General features: G+C 35.0%; 2 protein-coding genes across 6 annotated transcripts; one reads left to right on the forward strand and one right to left on the reverse strand.

Annotated features, from left to right (window-relative positions):
• The first annotated feature begins 8,511 nt into the window (after window positions 1-8,511).
• LOC132633095 (aspartyl protease family protein At5g10770-like) lies at window positions 8,512-10,586 on the forward strand. The gene is made up of 2 exons (XM_060349313.1): window positions 8,512-8,778; window positions 9,178-10,586. The coding sequence occupies exons 1-2, from the start codon at window positions 8,631-8,633 to the stop codon at window positions 10,434-10,436; spliced, it is 1,407 nt and encodes a 468-aa protein (XP_060205296.1). The 5' UTR covers window positions 8,512-8,630; the 3' UTR covers window positions 10,437-10,586.
• A 146-nt stretch (window positions 10,587-10,732) lies between these two features.
• On the reverse strand, window positions 10,733-15,242 carry LOC132633093 (probable folate-biopterin transporter 3). Of its 5 annotated transcripts, none has more exons than XR_009579557.1 (7): window positions 14,644-15,242; window positions 12,974-13,233; window positions 12,299-12,394; window positions 12,038-12,208; window positions 11,584-11,944; window positions 11,303-11,462; window positions 10,733-11,212 (listed from the first exon to the last, which is right to left on the reverse strand). XR_009579557.1 is itself a non-coding variant. In XM_060349312.1 (6 exons), the coding sequence occupies exons 1-6, from the start codon at window positions 15,005-15,007 to the stop codon at window positions 11,425-11,427; spliced, it is 1,290 nt and encodes a 429-aa protein (XP_060205295.1). In that variant the 5' UTR covers window positions 15,008-15,242; the 3' UTR covers window positions 10,733-11,424. The 5 variants fall into 5 exon arrangements, 3 of the variants coding, with proteins under 3 accessions (XP_060205295.1, XP_060205294.1, XP_060205293.1); XR_009579556.1 differs by having other exon boundaries at window positions 10,733-11,216; XM_060349312.1 differs by having other exon boundaries at window positions 10,733-11,462.
• Between the last annotated feature and the right edge of the window lie 647 nt (window positions 15,243-15,889).

A 15,889-nucleotide genomic window follows, 5' to 3' on the forward strand; every position in this document is an offset into this window, starting at 1 on the left:
TCTTCATTGATCATATTATTGTATTTATATCTATGTATGAAAATTCGTCACAAGTTGATTAGTTTTATGTTAAGTTGTTAACAGTTAAATCTATTGCAATTTCTTCCTTTATCCGAGTTTGGGACCAACAACATTAGTACAACTCACACATACTATGTTTCCAAATAGCACATAGTAATACTAGGTAAAATATGTACATGAGAATACTTATTCTTCAAATCAAATTTGTAATGATATTTATGGTGTCCTAGAATATAAAGACTTTGGCAAAGGAATTTAAAATTTGCAGATAGTTCCGAGGAAAGAACATAAGTCGTCTTTGGCATCTTTAAAAGCGAATTATATCCATTTGCTTTTCTTTCATGTATATAGATTTTCCAACTTTTAAACTTCCGATTTGGGTTAATCCAAAACCTTTCATACAATCATGTGGCAGATTCAAAGTGTAGAATCTGTTGGAAAATATATACCAAGAACACAAAAAATATATGAAGAAGAATACAAGATGAAGGCTTGACAATATGAACAATGAACATAGAATTGAAGGCTTGAAACACGTGCAAAACGCTTTCCTAAAAACGATATTTGCTCCCTCTCCTCTACGAGATTACTATGGGATTGTACGCAAATAGTTTTAGTGGATATGACAAGCTTGTGGAAATCTACACTAAGCAAACAATGGAAAAATCCGTCTTAGAAAAGCAAGAACTTTTCTGATTTTTAAGTGCAGGATTTTTGTACAAGAAAAAGAGTTTTTGGGAGGAAGAACAAAGTTACCTTAAAAATCTCACTTCAAAAGGCAAGATCATTCTTTTAAATAGACAAGAGTGGTTATGTAATTTTGAAAGGACACTCCTTTCATAAAAGACACCTTCTCAAGTAAAACCCTTTTGTAAATAAATATTTATATTTAAATAAATTCCCAACAGAATCTTGCCCTAGCAACTTTATCCGCAATATATTTTTATCTACTAAAGACATGTCTACCGTTGTTTAAAGGGAAAAGGGTCAAGTTTACCTTTGTACTTTGAACTAAGGGACAAATTTACCCCTAATACTTTAAACTTTTCACCCCTACCCCTACCATTATGAAACTTTACAAAAATATCTCCAGCCCTAACGGCATGCTGACTAGCTGCCCAGGTGACTTGCCATGTCAGTCACCTGGGCAGCCAGTCAGCATGCCACGTAGAAAATAATTTAAAAAAATAAAAAAGTATTTGTATAATTTTTTTTTTAAAGTATGTTTTGTATAGGGACCTATCATCATTTTGTCTTCTCTATACCATGATTTTTATGTACAAATTTACTATGTTATCTTCATTTTGATATTAGAATGAATTTAAATGTAGGGGGAAAAAAATTAATGCCCAATAACTAAATATTTGATAAATAATTGAATTCCCTATGAGGAGATATTGAATTTTCGGAAGGATAAAGTACATATATATACATATTAAGGAGAAATATTTACGAAACGTGAGGATAATTTTCTATTTAAGTAACATAACATTACAAATCCTATAAAAAAACACACTTTTTTAAAAAGAATTATATAAATACTTTTTTTTTAATTTTTTTTATTTATTTCTTAAAAAAAATATTTTTTTTAAAAATTCCATGTGGCATGCTGACTGGCTACCAGGTGGCTGATATGGCAAGCCACTTGGGCAACCAGTCAGCATGCCGTTAGGGCTGGGCATGTTTTTGCAAAGTTTGATAACGGTAGAGGTAGAGGTGGAAAGTTCAAAGTATTAGGGGTAAATTTGCCCTTAGTTCAAAGTACAGCGGTAAATTTGACCCTTTTCCCTTGTTTAAATGAGCAACTACTGAGAGAATTTATAGAGGCAATCCAATGGAAGAAATTGCACGGTTTGTTCTTCAAATGGGTTGGTCTTTTTTAATTTTTGCCTTCTAGATCGAACATATGCCTAATAAGGTATAATTTTTTTACGGGGCGGAGCATAACTTATAGGATTATGATGTAAAAATATAAACTTTTCTAAAAAAAAAATTGTCTTGAGGGGCCAAAAATTAAAGACTAGCACAAAAGAGCGACGAACAAATGACAATCCACCCTTACAGGTAAAATGGGCTACATTAGCGTAAAGTCTCTCTGTGTGGCCCATTGATTGCCCTCAATTTTACAGGGCCATATTAATAGCTTGTGGGTGCACGTTTCTTGTGTCAACCAGAAATTTTCACCGGTTTCCTTTTTGGAATAATTATTTAGTAAATGACTTTTTATTTTTTATTTTTGTTGCAACTTATAATTCTGTTAGATTATAATTTAAAAATTATTTTTGAGCAAATTGAAAATCATATGAGAAAATATTAGTTCATGGTCTAAGTTATTGCAAACATTAGACGTCAATTTAATATTTTATAAGGTTTAGAAATATCTCTAAGAAGAGTAATTAGCTGAGAACTATACCTGTACAACTTTTAAATAGAAACAAGATATGAATTGGGCTTGAAAAGAAACATTTGCGGAAATCAACCTCCATTTACAGAGTCGTAACAGACTCTTACGAATTGTCCTTCTTTTTGGGTGGTCTTTAAATTTTGCCCCCCAAATTGCTAGTCTTTTAAGTTTTACCCTTCGCCTAAAACCCATGAATTCCGGATTCGAACCCTTGCTCAGTAAAAAATTTTAAAAAAATTCACAAGACAGAATTTGAATTTCGCTCGGCCCCCTCCGGCAGACTTTTAGTTATGCTTAACTAAAAGTATGCCGGACGGGGCAGACTTTGCCTTGAGACATATATTTTATTTTATATTACTTTTCAAGACAAACTTTTAGTTATGCCTTAAGGAAAAGTTCCGCCTTATGGGGCATACTTTTAGTTTTGCCTTAACTAAAAGTGTGTCCCATAAGACATAACTAAAGTATGCCCCATGAGGCGAAACTTTTCCTTAAGGCATAACTAAAAGTTTTCCTTATAAGGCAAAGTCTATGCCTTAGGGAAAAGTTCTGACTTATGCGGTATACTTTTGGTTATGCCTTAACTAAAAGTCTGCCCATAAGGCATAACTTTTCCTTAAGACATAGTTTAGTTATGCCTTATGGGCAGACTTTTAGTTATGCCGGAATGTATGCCAGATCCGGCATACACGCCCCCAGGCTTGCCTTGAGAAATTATTTTTTTATTTTATGCCTTGGGGGGGGGGGGGGGGGGGTTCGAACCCAGAACCTCATTCGCCTACCTTTTCAAGCAAAGGGCAAAACTTAAAGACCACAATATGAGGGGCAAAATTTAATGACCAGCCCAAAAGGACAATCCGCGCAAAAAGATGACTCTCAATTAGTACCCAGTAAATTAAGCCTGACTCATTTTACTAATAAATTAGCAGAATTTGATTATTGACGGAGTCAGCATGTCCCAATAATGACTTTGCCAAAATGCTAGCAAGCTTAGGATTATAAAGTTGTAAGTTGTTAGCAACCTTATAAGTAATCTGATTAAAGCGTTCAAGGGATCATGATTAACAAGTAGAATTATGAACTATGGAGAAATTTTAACTGATTTAGCCTAATCAACCGCTACAAGCGAATATAAAATTATTACGATGGAGACTATAGTCAAGGCAATATATCACCTAACATCATAATGAAATCATAAATGATATTGTCTCTTGAATTTTAGGCAAGGCATGAGTACGGAAATGTTCAATTGCTAACTGTGGAATGAATCCTAAGCCTTTGCATGATGGTAAATAGGCCTGATTCCAAAAACTTAAGTACATAACAGTATTTATAATAATAGCCTGTTCAAACTCGTGAACTCACACCGCTATTGAAAGGCAAAAAACAAAAGAAAAAAAGTTTGATGACTTCTTCTCGACGTGCCTATGATTTATATATTGCAAGTTGCTTTGAGTAATGTAGACATCTTTCAAGTTGTCAAGTTTTACTATTATTGGGTACAGCTTTATTTGCTTTATTTCTCTCTCTTTAATATTATAAGTGCTCTGTCGGGGTCTTTGTCTTGTATGGTTGGGTGGGGTTTGGACTCTAAAAAGGAGAAATGGAACTATAGTTTTAAAAACTTCTTGGGATTAGACTCAATTCATTTGATTTGGAATAGCAAAGTGAGAAAAAAGGGTGCAAATCAATTAAAATTTGGTACTTTAGTGATTTTCATTGGGATGTCAATTTGATGAAGTAGACTACCAGCTTTAAAATTAAGTTATTCGGACGGAGGTAGGATAACTATATACCAAAGATAATCTGAACCAATCTAATCATATAATGTCAGTTCAAAGGGAAATAATAAACCAAGTTTTGAAAATATTTAACCCTTCTTTGCAAGAAAGTCTATTATGCTTTATGTTATTTGAAGGCAATTCGATCGACAATCCTAGTACTTTGCTTTAATAAGATTGCATATAAGAGGATCTTGACGATACCCCTACTTATAGTTTGTTTGTTTGTTTGGCCAAAACTTTGGAAAAGTTAGAAAGTATTTTTTTTTTATTTTAAAAAAAGAATCAAGATGTTTTGTCGGTCTTTTCAAAAATCATAAGTGCTTTTGAATAGCAGCAGATGATATTTTTCAGAAGCTGAACAAATAATTTTTCCTATAAACACTTGTAGGATCTTGGCTAATCACAGATTGTTGGTCTAATATACTCTCCGAAGTACTTTTTCAAAAACATTTCTGGCAAAAAATACTTTTCAAAGCAGATTTTGAAAGTTTGATCAAACAATTATAAATGGGTAGATTTTTGGCGTTTGGTCAAACAATTAAAGGTGACCTTTTATAGTATGATTAATAACCACATTTTATAGTTAGAATTGATAAATAACCAATAAATTACTTGATATAACAAATTAAAGTACACTAACGGAGTAATTTGTATAACTTAAATGTAAACAATACGTAGCTATTACAAGTTTGGCAATCCTATTCCTACGAGGAAAACTTTACCAAATTACGTATCCACATACTATAGGTGTCATAAGCAGCGTTGTGTGGACTCTTCAAAAGTGATGTTACACTGATGTTATTTTAAAAAATTCGACAAGCACCCAACAATATTTTTAAAGAGTCCCAATATCATAGGCCCTAAGAGGTGTGGACATAACAGATCCCCCACATGGCGTCCACCCAAAAGTCATCCAAAACGAAGCACTTAGCTTTGTATGCAGTAGCACAGTACTGTACCTTTGGTAAGTTGTGATAGTTAGTAGGCGTTTGGACATGAGATTTGAAACCGTGAGATAAAATCAGCGTTTGGACATGTATTTCATCTCATGGTTTCAAGCCATAGTTTGAAATCCCAAATCATCCAAAAAGGCATGATTTGGGGTTTCAAAATTTTTAAATATAAAACTTGATCCATAAGTTATTGTTACATCTCATAAATTTCCGCGTCGTCGTAAGCAAACTAACGTGAGTCCAGAGAGGCTATGAAACGCCTATAAGGTTAAGGAAGACTTTTAATAAATGTTAGACAAGTATTTAAAGATTTCGGGATCAAGTGAGGCGAAGAAATTAAGTTTGTTGAAAATTTGGGAAAACTTGGCAGAATTTTGGGCATGATTTTTGGTCAAACTTCAAAGAGACAGGATATGAGGAGTTACGGAATCCATAACCTATGCAAATTGAAGTTCGGCGAGTCTTCTTTCCAATGCAACTGACAGATTGCATTTCTGTGAAGTACAGGATGAAGTACGGCCCGTACAAAAATGTACGTCCAGTAGATTTTGGACGTACTAAACCTGAAATTTCCAGAAAGTTGAAAATTTTGAATTTTTTTTACCTCCAATGTACGGGATGAATAGTAACCCGTACTTTGAAGTACGGGATGGACAGTAACCCGTACTTTGCCCGAATTTTTCTAGAAACTTGAAGGCGGAGACATCATATAAAATTATTTCCCACGACTTGGGCCTCATTTTCACCCAAAAATAAATCCCTAATCTCTCTCTAAGCTTCCCTTAACATCCATAAACCCAAATCATTCCAAATCAAGTCAAGAGAAGATCAACCTTGAAAACCTAATTTAATTTATGGAAGTTGGATGTTCTTGCTTTCACTTGGAGTTGTGGGGATTAAGTCTCGGAGCAAAGTGTGTGAGTTGTAATTCTTCAAATACAAGGTATGTTCTTCACCTTATTTCTTATGTTAAGTTGATTTGAAGGTTTAGCAAGCCTTAGAAAGTGAAAAGAGTTATGGGGAGAAGTTCAAATATGAATTGATGATATTTTGAGTTATAAATTAACTTGAACTATAATTGTTAGCATGTTATGAGTATAATCTTGTTATGAGGGGTAATAATGATGTTGAGGAAATTGTTGTTATGGATTGTTCATGAAAAGAAGTTTGGGGTTGGATTGAGTATGATTGGAATGTAATATTTTGATTATGGAATTGTTGATGTTTTTATTGTGGTTTTGGGAGTTGTTTTTGAGTTGGAGGAAATAGAAGATATAAGAGGAAATGCTGCCCAATTTTCGTTAGCTCATTTATTAATTTAGTTTGACCATATAAGCATTTCAATGACTTACCCAAAGTGCAAATCATCTTGAATGTAGATTTACGAGCTTGGGAGGATAGGCGTTGAGTAGTTAAGGAGACGACGAGGTATGTTAAGGCTAACCCTTTCTTTCTAAAGGCATGATTCCCTTATTGTGAACCCATACGTGATATCTATAATGTTCTATTTCCTAAAATTGCTAGAAACTCATAATTCTCAAGGTTCCTATGGTATTGTTGATAAAAGTTCCCTATGATGATGATGATGATTCCATTTCTAATGATACCAAAACTTATAGTTCTTGATGTTCTCATAATATTATTAAGCTTGTTTCATGATTATTGATGTTAATCATTAATGTCGATCTCATCTTATGATTTTGTTCCTTTAAGGTGAGATATGTTCATGATGATAGCTCCATAATGATAATCGGAGGTTTACCGACCTTACGTCACTCCGATAGAGTCGTAGTTTTTATTTGGGCACTCATGCATACTTTATATATATGTATGTATTTTCTCACACCGCGCCGCGCTATAGTCGGTCGGGCAGGAACTGCACACCACTGCAGTGGGCAGGTTATGATGTTACCCCGGACACAGGATGCTCCGGATGCGGGATGATATGATACATGGATCGGGTTGCACGATCCGCAACAATATATATATATATATATATATATATATATATATATATATATATATATATATATATATATATATATCTGTGTGTGTGTGTGTGTGTGTGTGTATGTATGAAAAATGTTTTTTTTTAAAGCTAAACATGCGTGACGTCCACCTTAAGAGGCATCAGATGTACAAGTTATCTCTCTTATCTTATGATACTTTCCATATCTTTATTATGTTGTTATTCATGCCTTACATACTCAGTACATTATTCGTACTAACGTCCTTTTGCTTGGGGACGCTGCGTTCATGCCCGCAGGTAGGCAGAGAGACGAATCAGATCTATAGGTGCTTCATCAGCGATTTCTCAGGAGCGCTCCACTTGCTTCGGAGCTGCAATCTAGTGGTATTATTCTTTTGTGTGCATATTTGGGCACGGCGGGGTCCTGTCCCGTTTTTATGATTTCATGCACTTTATGTAGAGGCTCTTAGACAGATGTATATAGTTAGATGTTCTATAACCTCATCGGTTCATATTTTTGTGTATCATTTTGGACAGCCTTGTCGGCTTGTGCATATGGGCTTAGTTGAGGATGATTATATAGATGTGCATTTATCTTTTAGACTCATGCCCTTACAGATTATGATAGTTATGAGTTATCTTTGTGGTCCACCTATATATAATTATGAGATGTATGAGAAGAGGTGCTCGGGAGGTTAGCTCCGGGTGCCCGTCATGGCCCTCTGGTTGGGTCGTGACAGTTATATTTTGTAAAAAAAAGACCCATACGTTGGTAGATATTTTTAACAATTACTCCCACCAACTTTTATTTATGTCTACCATGTGGGAGGATTATATTAAAGAGTAGTTACATTACTATTCATGTTAAATTCTCTTTTTTATTAAACTAAAGTTTGATCAATTGATGTTGTATTTTTTAGAAAGGCCTTCTAGTAGCGTATTAGTTTTGTTATGAACTATGACTTGCTCATTTGGTAAGATTGTATAAGAATTGAGAATATTTTGATAGTTTTCACAATTTGTGGGGTTTTTATGTCTATAAGAAAAAATACAACTTAAGAAATCCAAATTGCATGTCCAAATATAATTTCAATCATGATTTCATGTCATGGTTTCAAACCATATGTCCAAACGGCTCCTTAATTCCCGAGTCCTTATCCATGAGATGTCTTTGGACCAACCAATAAAATTTTACTATTTCTGATTAACAAGCCTCATGAAAGCTAAGTACCCCGCATTGTCCAAAAACACACAACTCCTCTAACAAAAATCACTTTCTTTTTCCCAAGTATATGCACGTGAATTCCCAATAATTTCTCATGCATTTGTGGGGTCCCCTTTCCCCCAGCCCCACTCCTTTTGTTCTCATGCCTAAGTCCATTTCCTAAGAATCTCATTCTCTCTACTCTTTTCTCCTCCTCCTAACTTACTCCATAGCTTATTCTAAACCTTTCTTGTGTTCACCTTCAAAAAAAGCTGGAAATAGTGCTTAAAAAACAATGTCACTTTGTCTATATTCCATTGTATTTGCTCTGCTATTTCTAGGACCATTTGGTCATGGAGATGAGGAACTATTTCTCCCACTCAAAACACTTCAAAGGATACAGCACAACCATAATAAGCCAAGTTGTTCATCTCAAAAATCAAGTGAGTCTATTGCAAAAAAAAAAAAAAAGAAGCCATTGTAGACATATTGATGATATAGAAAGATGACTATCTCAATAAAAAAAAGTTGTTGTTTTGATGTATTATCTGATATTTGGATTATCTCAGGATTGTAGTTCAAATCTTAAATTCTGCTTGTTCTGATGATTCAAACCCTTCTATCCCTTTTTGATGGAATGCAAGTTCCAGTTTTCTGTCAAAAACAAAAAATTGTACTATGGTTGTTAATTTAGCTTAATAGCAATATGTTTATTATCAAACTCTTTCTTGGGATCTGCTATCAAAAATTCACAACTTTTCATAAATTCTCCAATCCCTATAAAGTAAACAGTATGTGACCAATGTTGTTAACATAAACTATTATCATCTGTGGTTCTCCAGGAAATGAAAATGGAGCAATAATACTGGAAATGAAGCACAAAGATTACTGCTTTAGATCAAGAGGTGACTTGAACAAAAGGCTGCAGAAAAGATTGCTAGCTGATGATATTCGAGTTCGTTGGATACAATCCCTTATCAAGAATATCACTTCTCAACAAGTTGAGGCCTCTCAAATTCCTATCAATTCAGGTGTCTCAATGCAGACTTTAAATTACATTGTCACCGTGACATTAGGCGGTCGAAATATGACAGTTATCGTAGACACAGGAAGTGATCTAACTTGGGTGCAATGCCAACCTTGTAGATTGTGTTACAATCAACCAGAACCCCTTTTCAACCCCACAATTTCTCCTTCGTTTCAATCAGTCGCGTGCAATTCATCAGCCTGTCAGTCTCTTGAATCTGCAACGGGGAATTCAGGATTATGTGGGACTAATTCACAAAGTTGTGATTACCTTGTAAGTTATGGAGATGGATCCTACACTAAAGGTGAACTTGGCCAGGATCATTTAGTTCTTGGAAGCAGTTCAGTTGACAATTTTGTTTTTGGCTGTGGGAGGAATAATAGAGGACTGTTTGGTTTAGCTTCAGGTCTTATGGGATTAGGAAGGAGTGATCTTTCTTTAATATCTCAAACTTCTGATGTGTTTGGAGGTGTTTTCTCCTATTGTTTGCCTTCGACTGATGCCGAGTCCTCTGGTTCACTAGTATTCGGGGGCGATACTTCAGTTTTCAAGAACTCTACACCAATATCTTACACTAAAATGGTTCCAAATCCACAGCTTTTTAGCTTCTATTTCCTCAATCTAACTGGGATGACTATTGGAGGGGTTGCTGTTCAAGATTCAAGTTTTGGTAAAAGTGGATTTCTCATTGACTCGGGCACGGTTATTACAAGGCTTCCTCCTTCCATTTACAAAGCTGTTAAGGCTGAGTTCTTGAAACAATTTTCAGGGTACCCTTTAGCACCAGGTTTTTCAATTCTTGACACTTGCTTTGACCTCTCTACATATGAAGAAGTGAACATTCCAACAATTAAAATATATTTTGAGGGTGGTGCTCAGATGGAAGTGGATGTTGCTGGGGTTTTCTATTTTGTGAAGAGTGATGCATCTCAGGCCTGTTTGGCTCTGGCAAGCCTCCAATATGAATATGAGATTGGAATTATTGGAAATTTTCAGCAGAGGAACACTAGGGTCATATACGATACAAAGCAGTCACAAGTGGGATTTGCAAAAGAAACCTGCAGTTTCATGTAAATGACAGAAATTTCTAAAGGCCAATAATGACTCGTTGGCGGTGATTTCTTTACTACTTTGCTTAACATAGATAACTATTTGAGTTTTATGGTGACAGTTATTGTCAAGACTGTTTAATTAAGTGTAAAATATCCCATAAACTTCTCTTCATGATGTAACAGTTCTCAATCATTTTCTAAACTGTGAAAACAGTATATTGACTACAAGAGATGAATTTCAATTGTTTCCTGGAAAATGAATCTCTATAACAACACTGCTACGTTTTCTATGTAGAAAAGAGAAGAAGATGATGAATATTTGTTTTGTGTGACTCAAAAAATATTGATGCTTAATTATCTCGTCAGAGTCAACAATAGTGACAGCCAAAAAAACAAATTGGCATATTCTTTACAAGCATATGAAAACAGGCATCAGGCTCACAATAGAATGTCTCGATAACCGAGCCCGTCCTTATGTAAGGACAACGAACATATTATAATAGTAATTTTTAAAGACAGGCAGCGATAAAATAAGATTTTAAAGTGGTTAATCCTAAGCCCTCCAGCCACAAAATGATTCCTGTTTCTCCTCGAAATCACAACAAGGCCAGAAGAGCCAACCATATTAGCACATTTCAATTCTTGAGCTGGATATCTTGATATTACAAGCAGCAACAACAACAATTACGCCTCAGTCCCAAATAGGTCAGGGTCGGCTAAATGAATCCCAATTTGATTAAGATCGCTCACATTGCAGGGCAGACCCAAGCCTGGACAAAGGAGGAGGGTTGCGGTAGGCTGGCTGCCAGCGTAAAACTTAATGTTATAAGCACTTTATAAAAGAAATTACAAGATCATTTGTAACATCAAACTAAGCTAAAGCCATACCAGATAAATATAACTTTGCTGGCATTGCACTCATAAATCTACTAAATGTTGATGGACATTGGTCACTAGCGGTGTCATCTCCAGTTGTTGAGTGCCCAAGTCATTGTCGCCCTTTTTAGTCTTCAACATCTCAGTTGGTAGAATAGAAGCACTTGGATCACTGCTTGGCACCAAAAACAGAATGCCAATTGGAAGGACTCTCGAAAAGCTCCGGATAACTATTGCTATCCAAAGGTTGTCAAATTGAGTTCTTGTGACATTCAAGGTGTGAAGTAACAGACCTCCAGCCCAGGATGCTGTGAGACTGCCAACATGATCAATCGACATTAGCAAAGCGAAGAAAGTTCCTTCAATGCCGGAGGGGCAAAGCTTTGAACTGAGTACAAGAAGAGGCATCCATCTTAGACGCCCAATCATATGAGAAATTGCTGCATCGGATACAGCAACAACATAATCAGGGATGCCAAACTGCAAATTCACTCGTGATACCAATATCAAATCTAGTAGTCCGGAAGCACCATATAATAGCTGAGACCAAAAAAGTATGAAACGAAAAGGATGGTTTCTAAAAGCATTCTGGTAGAGGAGAACTCCGAGAAGATAGCCTACTGCACCGACAGAAGATATGGTCCCTACAATCTCCTGCATAAATGTCAAAATGGATTGATATTCTGTGGTGAGGGTGTTATTTGTCAACTACATAAGTAGCATTTTGAATAGATAAAATTCAAATACCTTTGAGAACAATGGGCCACCCTTTGCATCTGTATACCAGTAAAACATTCCCTCGTGAACATGCAAACTCAATGCAAGAGAAATGTACATGTATAGACATGGCCTCCACACATGCTTGCATTTCATTGCCATCCACATAGTCTTACAAGCATCCAAGCACTTTTGACCTACCTGTTGCCGAAACATACCTTAAAAAAACAAGTACAAATGATCAAGAAGTACCCTAAACTGCGCAAAGGGCAGTACGAAGTTCAAATATACCTGCCTGTATGCAACATTGCGTATGAAGGATTCGTGCAGCATCATTCCTACCAAAATGACCAGCACAGCTGGAATGCTTAAAAATCCAAACACTCCCTGCCAGATAACATCTATCAGGAGACAATGAAATATCAAGCCACAAAAGGCAATGACCAGTAATTCAGGCTACTCAGGCAGCAGCAGCATTAAGTTCATTCGACAGATAAGCGAGAGTAGGTTAAGCCACTAAAAAGACTGATGATGGCAAAAATTCTTGATAATAACTTCCCCAAATTTGAATATACATAGTCATACCTCTCTATAACAACATTACACTATAATAGCCAAGTTTTTTTTTTTTTTTTTTTTTTGGGAACTAATTTTCATGTTATGTTATATTATATGTTCTGTATAATAGCATTTCGCTATAGTAGCCAAAAAGCAACTGAACAAACAACGCCGTAATAGAAAAGTTTGACTGTCATATCTTAATTTTGATATTACTACAAACCAATATATCTGAATAATATCCAGTGGTTTCATCCAACAGGGAAAAACGTTTAAGAAGATTCATTAAAGAATCAAGAACAGTTCCTCAGGCTTGATAAATGATTAGCCAACTAGCAAATTGCAAATTAAAGCAGAAATAATACTCCTCCATTGACAATGATTGAATTAAGTCAAGAGATAGCAAACCTTAGATCCAATTAGATGAACCAAAAAGCCACTGATAGTGAACCCAATCAGTTGCCCTACTGAAGAGCTCACTCCACACAAGCTTTGCATGTCACTGGCAAGAGAAGGGTGGCTTATGCTGTTTTCTGTCACACAGGCATCAATAGTAACATCTGCTACTGCTTGCGCTGCACTGGCTCCCGTCAGGCACAACAAAGCAGACGCAAGTTGTAATTTGTGGTTGAGTGACAGACTCAGCATGGAAAAAGCACCAAGAAAACCTAAAGAACAAATGGAGGTAAGTCAAAAGAATTATTTTTTCGTCTGTTATTTGACTACTTGAACCAACTAAAGGGTATCAGTCAACTATGCCTCGGTAACCTAATTGAGGTCAACTATATGAATCCTCGGTATCCATTGCTATATTTGGGCTTATTTTATTCCAACACTATATGTCTTTTAAGACAGAATAGGAATCCTCTACATCCATTCCATTCTCTTACATTTACGGAACTGTTGTTTTTTTGTCATCTATATGTATTCCTTAAGCATCAAAGATTTTATCTTCCTTTTAACCACAGTCTGGTTTCCTTTTCCTACATTTTCCTCGCTGCTGGTGAAATGCAGTGTCTTATGCAGATTTTTCCAGCAGGTTTAATTCCATGGTTCTTTGCTTATATGATCCCAACAGAAGTACAGATACATCGAGAAATGAAATACTATGATTTATAGCTGAAACACAACAACTTCCATATAACTTTGCTATGATGCCAGTAAGCAATCAAATATTTTAGCATTCAAGACAGTGTTAAGCTGGTTTATATAACAGTGGCAACAAATATTGTCTTGCTCAGACTTCTGAATAAGTCAAACTGTCTAAGGAGTGGCAGCAATAACAAAAGTTTGAAGCATCTAATGGAAAATTAACCAATGAAGACTAGGATTTAGTTCTATTCCTACATGGTGTGTTGGTTAAAAGCTCATTAAATCAGAAGACATTGAAATGAGTAAAGCTCATAAGTTAAAGAAGACATTTGTTTTTTCAACATTTCGATTCAGAAGTTATTGGTCTGAGCAAACAAACCTAAATATTCATAAGGTTCGAATTTGAAATCACAAAAAAATATATAAACAGACAGGAATACTAAATGGATAATAGATGATGAGAAGAAATAAATGGCACAGTCAAATATGATGATTTACTTCAAGAAACATGAAACAAGAAAGATATAATTAATATTAACATCAATTTTCTTGAGAAATAAATGGTAACTTAGACCACCAGAAACACATTCTTGAAACATACCAGACAGGAATACTAAAATGGATAATAGATGATGAAAAGAAATAAATGGCACAGTCAAGTATGATGATTTACTTCAAGAAACATGAAATAAGTAAGATAAGTACAAATACAACAGATATAATTACTATTAGCATCAATTTTCTTGAGAAATAAATGGTAAATTAGACCACCAGAAACATTCTTGAAACATACCAGACAGGCATACTAAAATGGATAATAGATGATGACAAGAAATAAATGGCACAGTCAAAGATGATGATTCACTTCAAGAAACTCGAAATAAGAAAGATGCATACAAATACAACAGATATGATTAATGTTAACATCAATTTTCTTGAGAAATATACAGTAAATTAGACACCAGAAACACATTCTTGAAACATACCAGCAAGAATGAAGTATGGCCTCCTTCTGTATCCTATAATAGGAAGAGTATCTGTTAAAAGACCCCAAAGGGGCTTCACCATCCAAGGTATTTGAATTATTCCAGAAACAATTTGAGCTTCAGAAGGTTGTAACTTTTGCTCATCCTTCATGTAATACTGAGTACTAATCTTGCTTAGACCTGAACTCACTCCCTGATTAATACCATAAATAATAGCCACACCTGACACAAAGCTCCAGTGGAATTCATCACATAGCATTCTAAACCAATAATATGGTTTCAAAATTAGTTCCAAGATTCTTTCTTTTTGGTTCTTGACTTTGTGAAGTTGCCCCTCTAATGGAAGTTCATCTTCTTGGTCCATTATTCAACTAATTGTTGTTGAGTGATTTCATGAGCAGTGTAAGATCCAGATCAAAAATGAAAGTAGTTTGATGAGTCAACGGGAACTGGAAAATCAAATAATGAAGAAGGCATAAGGAGAAAAATATAAGTTTTTTATATGACCTTCTTCCCTCGGTTGCCACAACTTTCAAGCATAACGTAAAATATTTTATCTACTTGGTGAGGAGAAAATATATTTTTCTGTTTGAGCCCTCCTAGTTAGTTACTCCTCTGGCTTTTCTAGAGTCAAACAAGACAATTTTTTTTTGTAGCAATTTATTTGTATGCCTTTTAAATATTATTATGATTTATAATATTTTTTGTCTAGTTTCTAAATATTAATTGTTTTTTAAAAAAGCCTAAAAATTGTATGTCCGAATTTACAATCAAAATAAAGAAATTTGACTCTCGAAATCCGAACTGTATCAGCTAAACAAATCGGACCTACCTGACTACCTCATTTAACATGTTGTTAAGAACGTCCAACTTATATACAATGATATAATCATGAATGAATGAGATCTCTCCATCCTTAATTTGAGTTTTCGGCTTGGAACGGTGGGAATAGAGAAAATCCTGGTAGGGAGCTTCACCAATTATGGGCCCTCCGTGACACCAATCTGAATTCGCCTAACTAGTGAGTTCCGTACCAGATGTCATATGGTCATTTGAGAAAACTTAAATACACTAGTATGTAAACAATATTTTTAATAGTTTAATGTAATCTAACCAATTCTGATTAATTGCTTACTGGTTTTTCTTGGTTTTACTCATGTTTAATTTAGTCAGTTATCTCTAGTTGCTTTAGTTTGATCTAATCAGTTTACAACACAGTTAAAACTTGAATCCAAAAAGATCACCG

The sequence above is a fragment of the Lycium barbarum genome, chromosome 3 (genome assembly GCF_019175385.1).
Source record: "Lycium barbarum isolate Lr01 chromosome 3, ASM1917538v2, whole genome shotgun sequence".
Taxonomy (NCBI): domain Eukaryota; kingdom Viridiplantae; phylum Streptophyta; class Magnoliopsida; order Solanales; family Solanaceae; genus Lycium; species Lycium barbarum.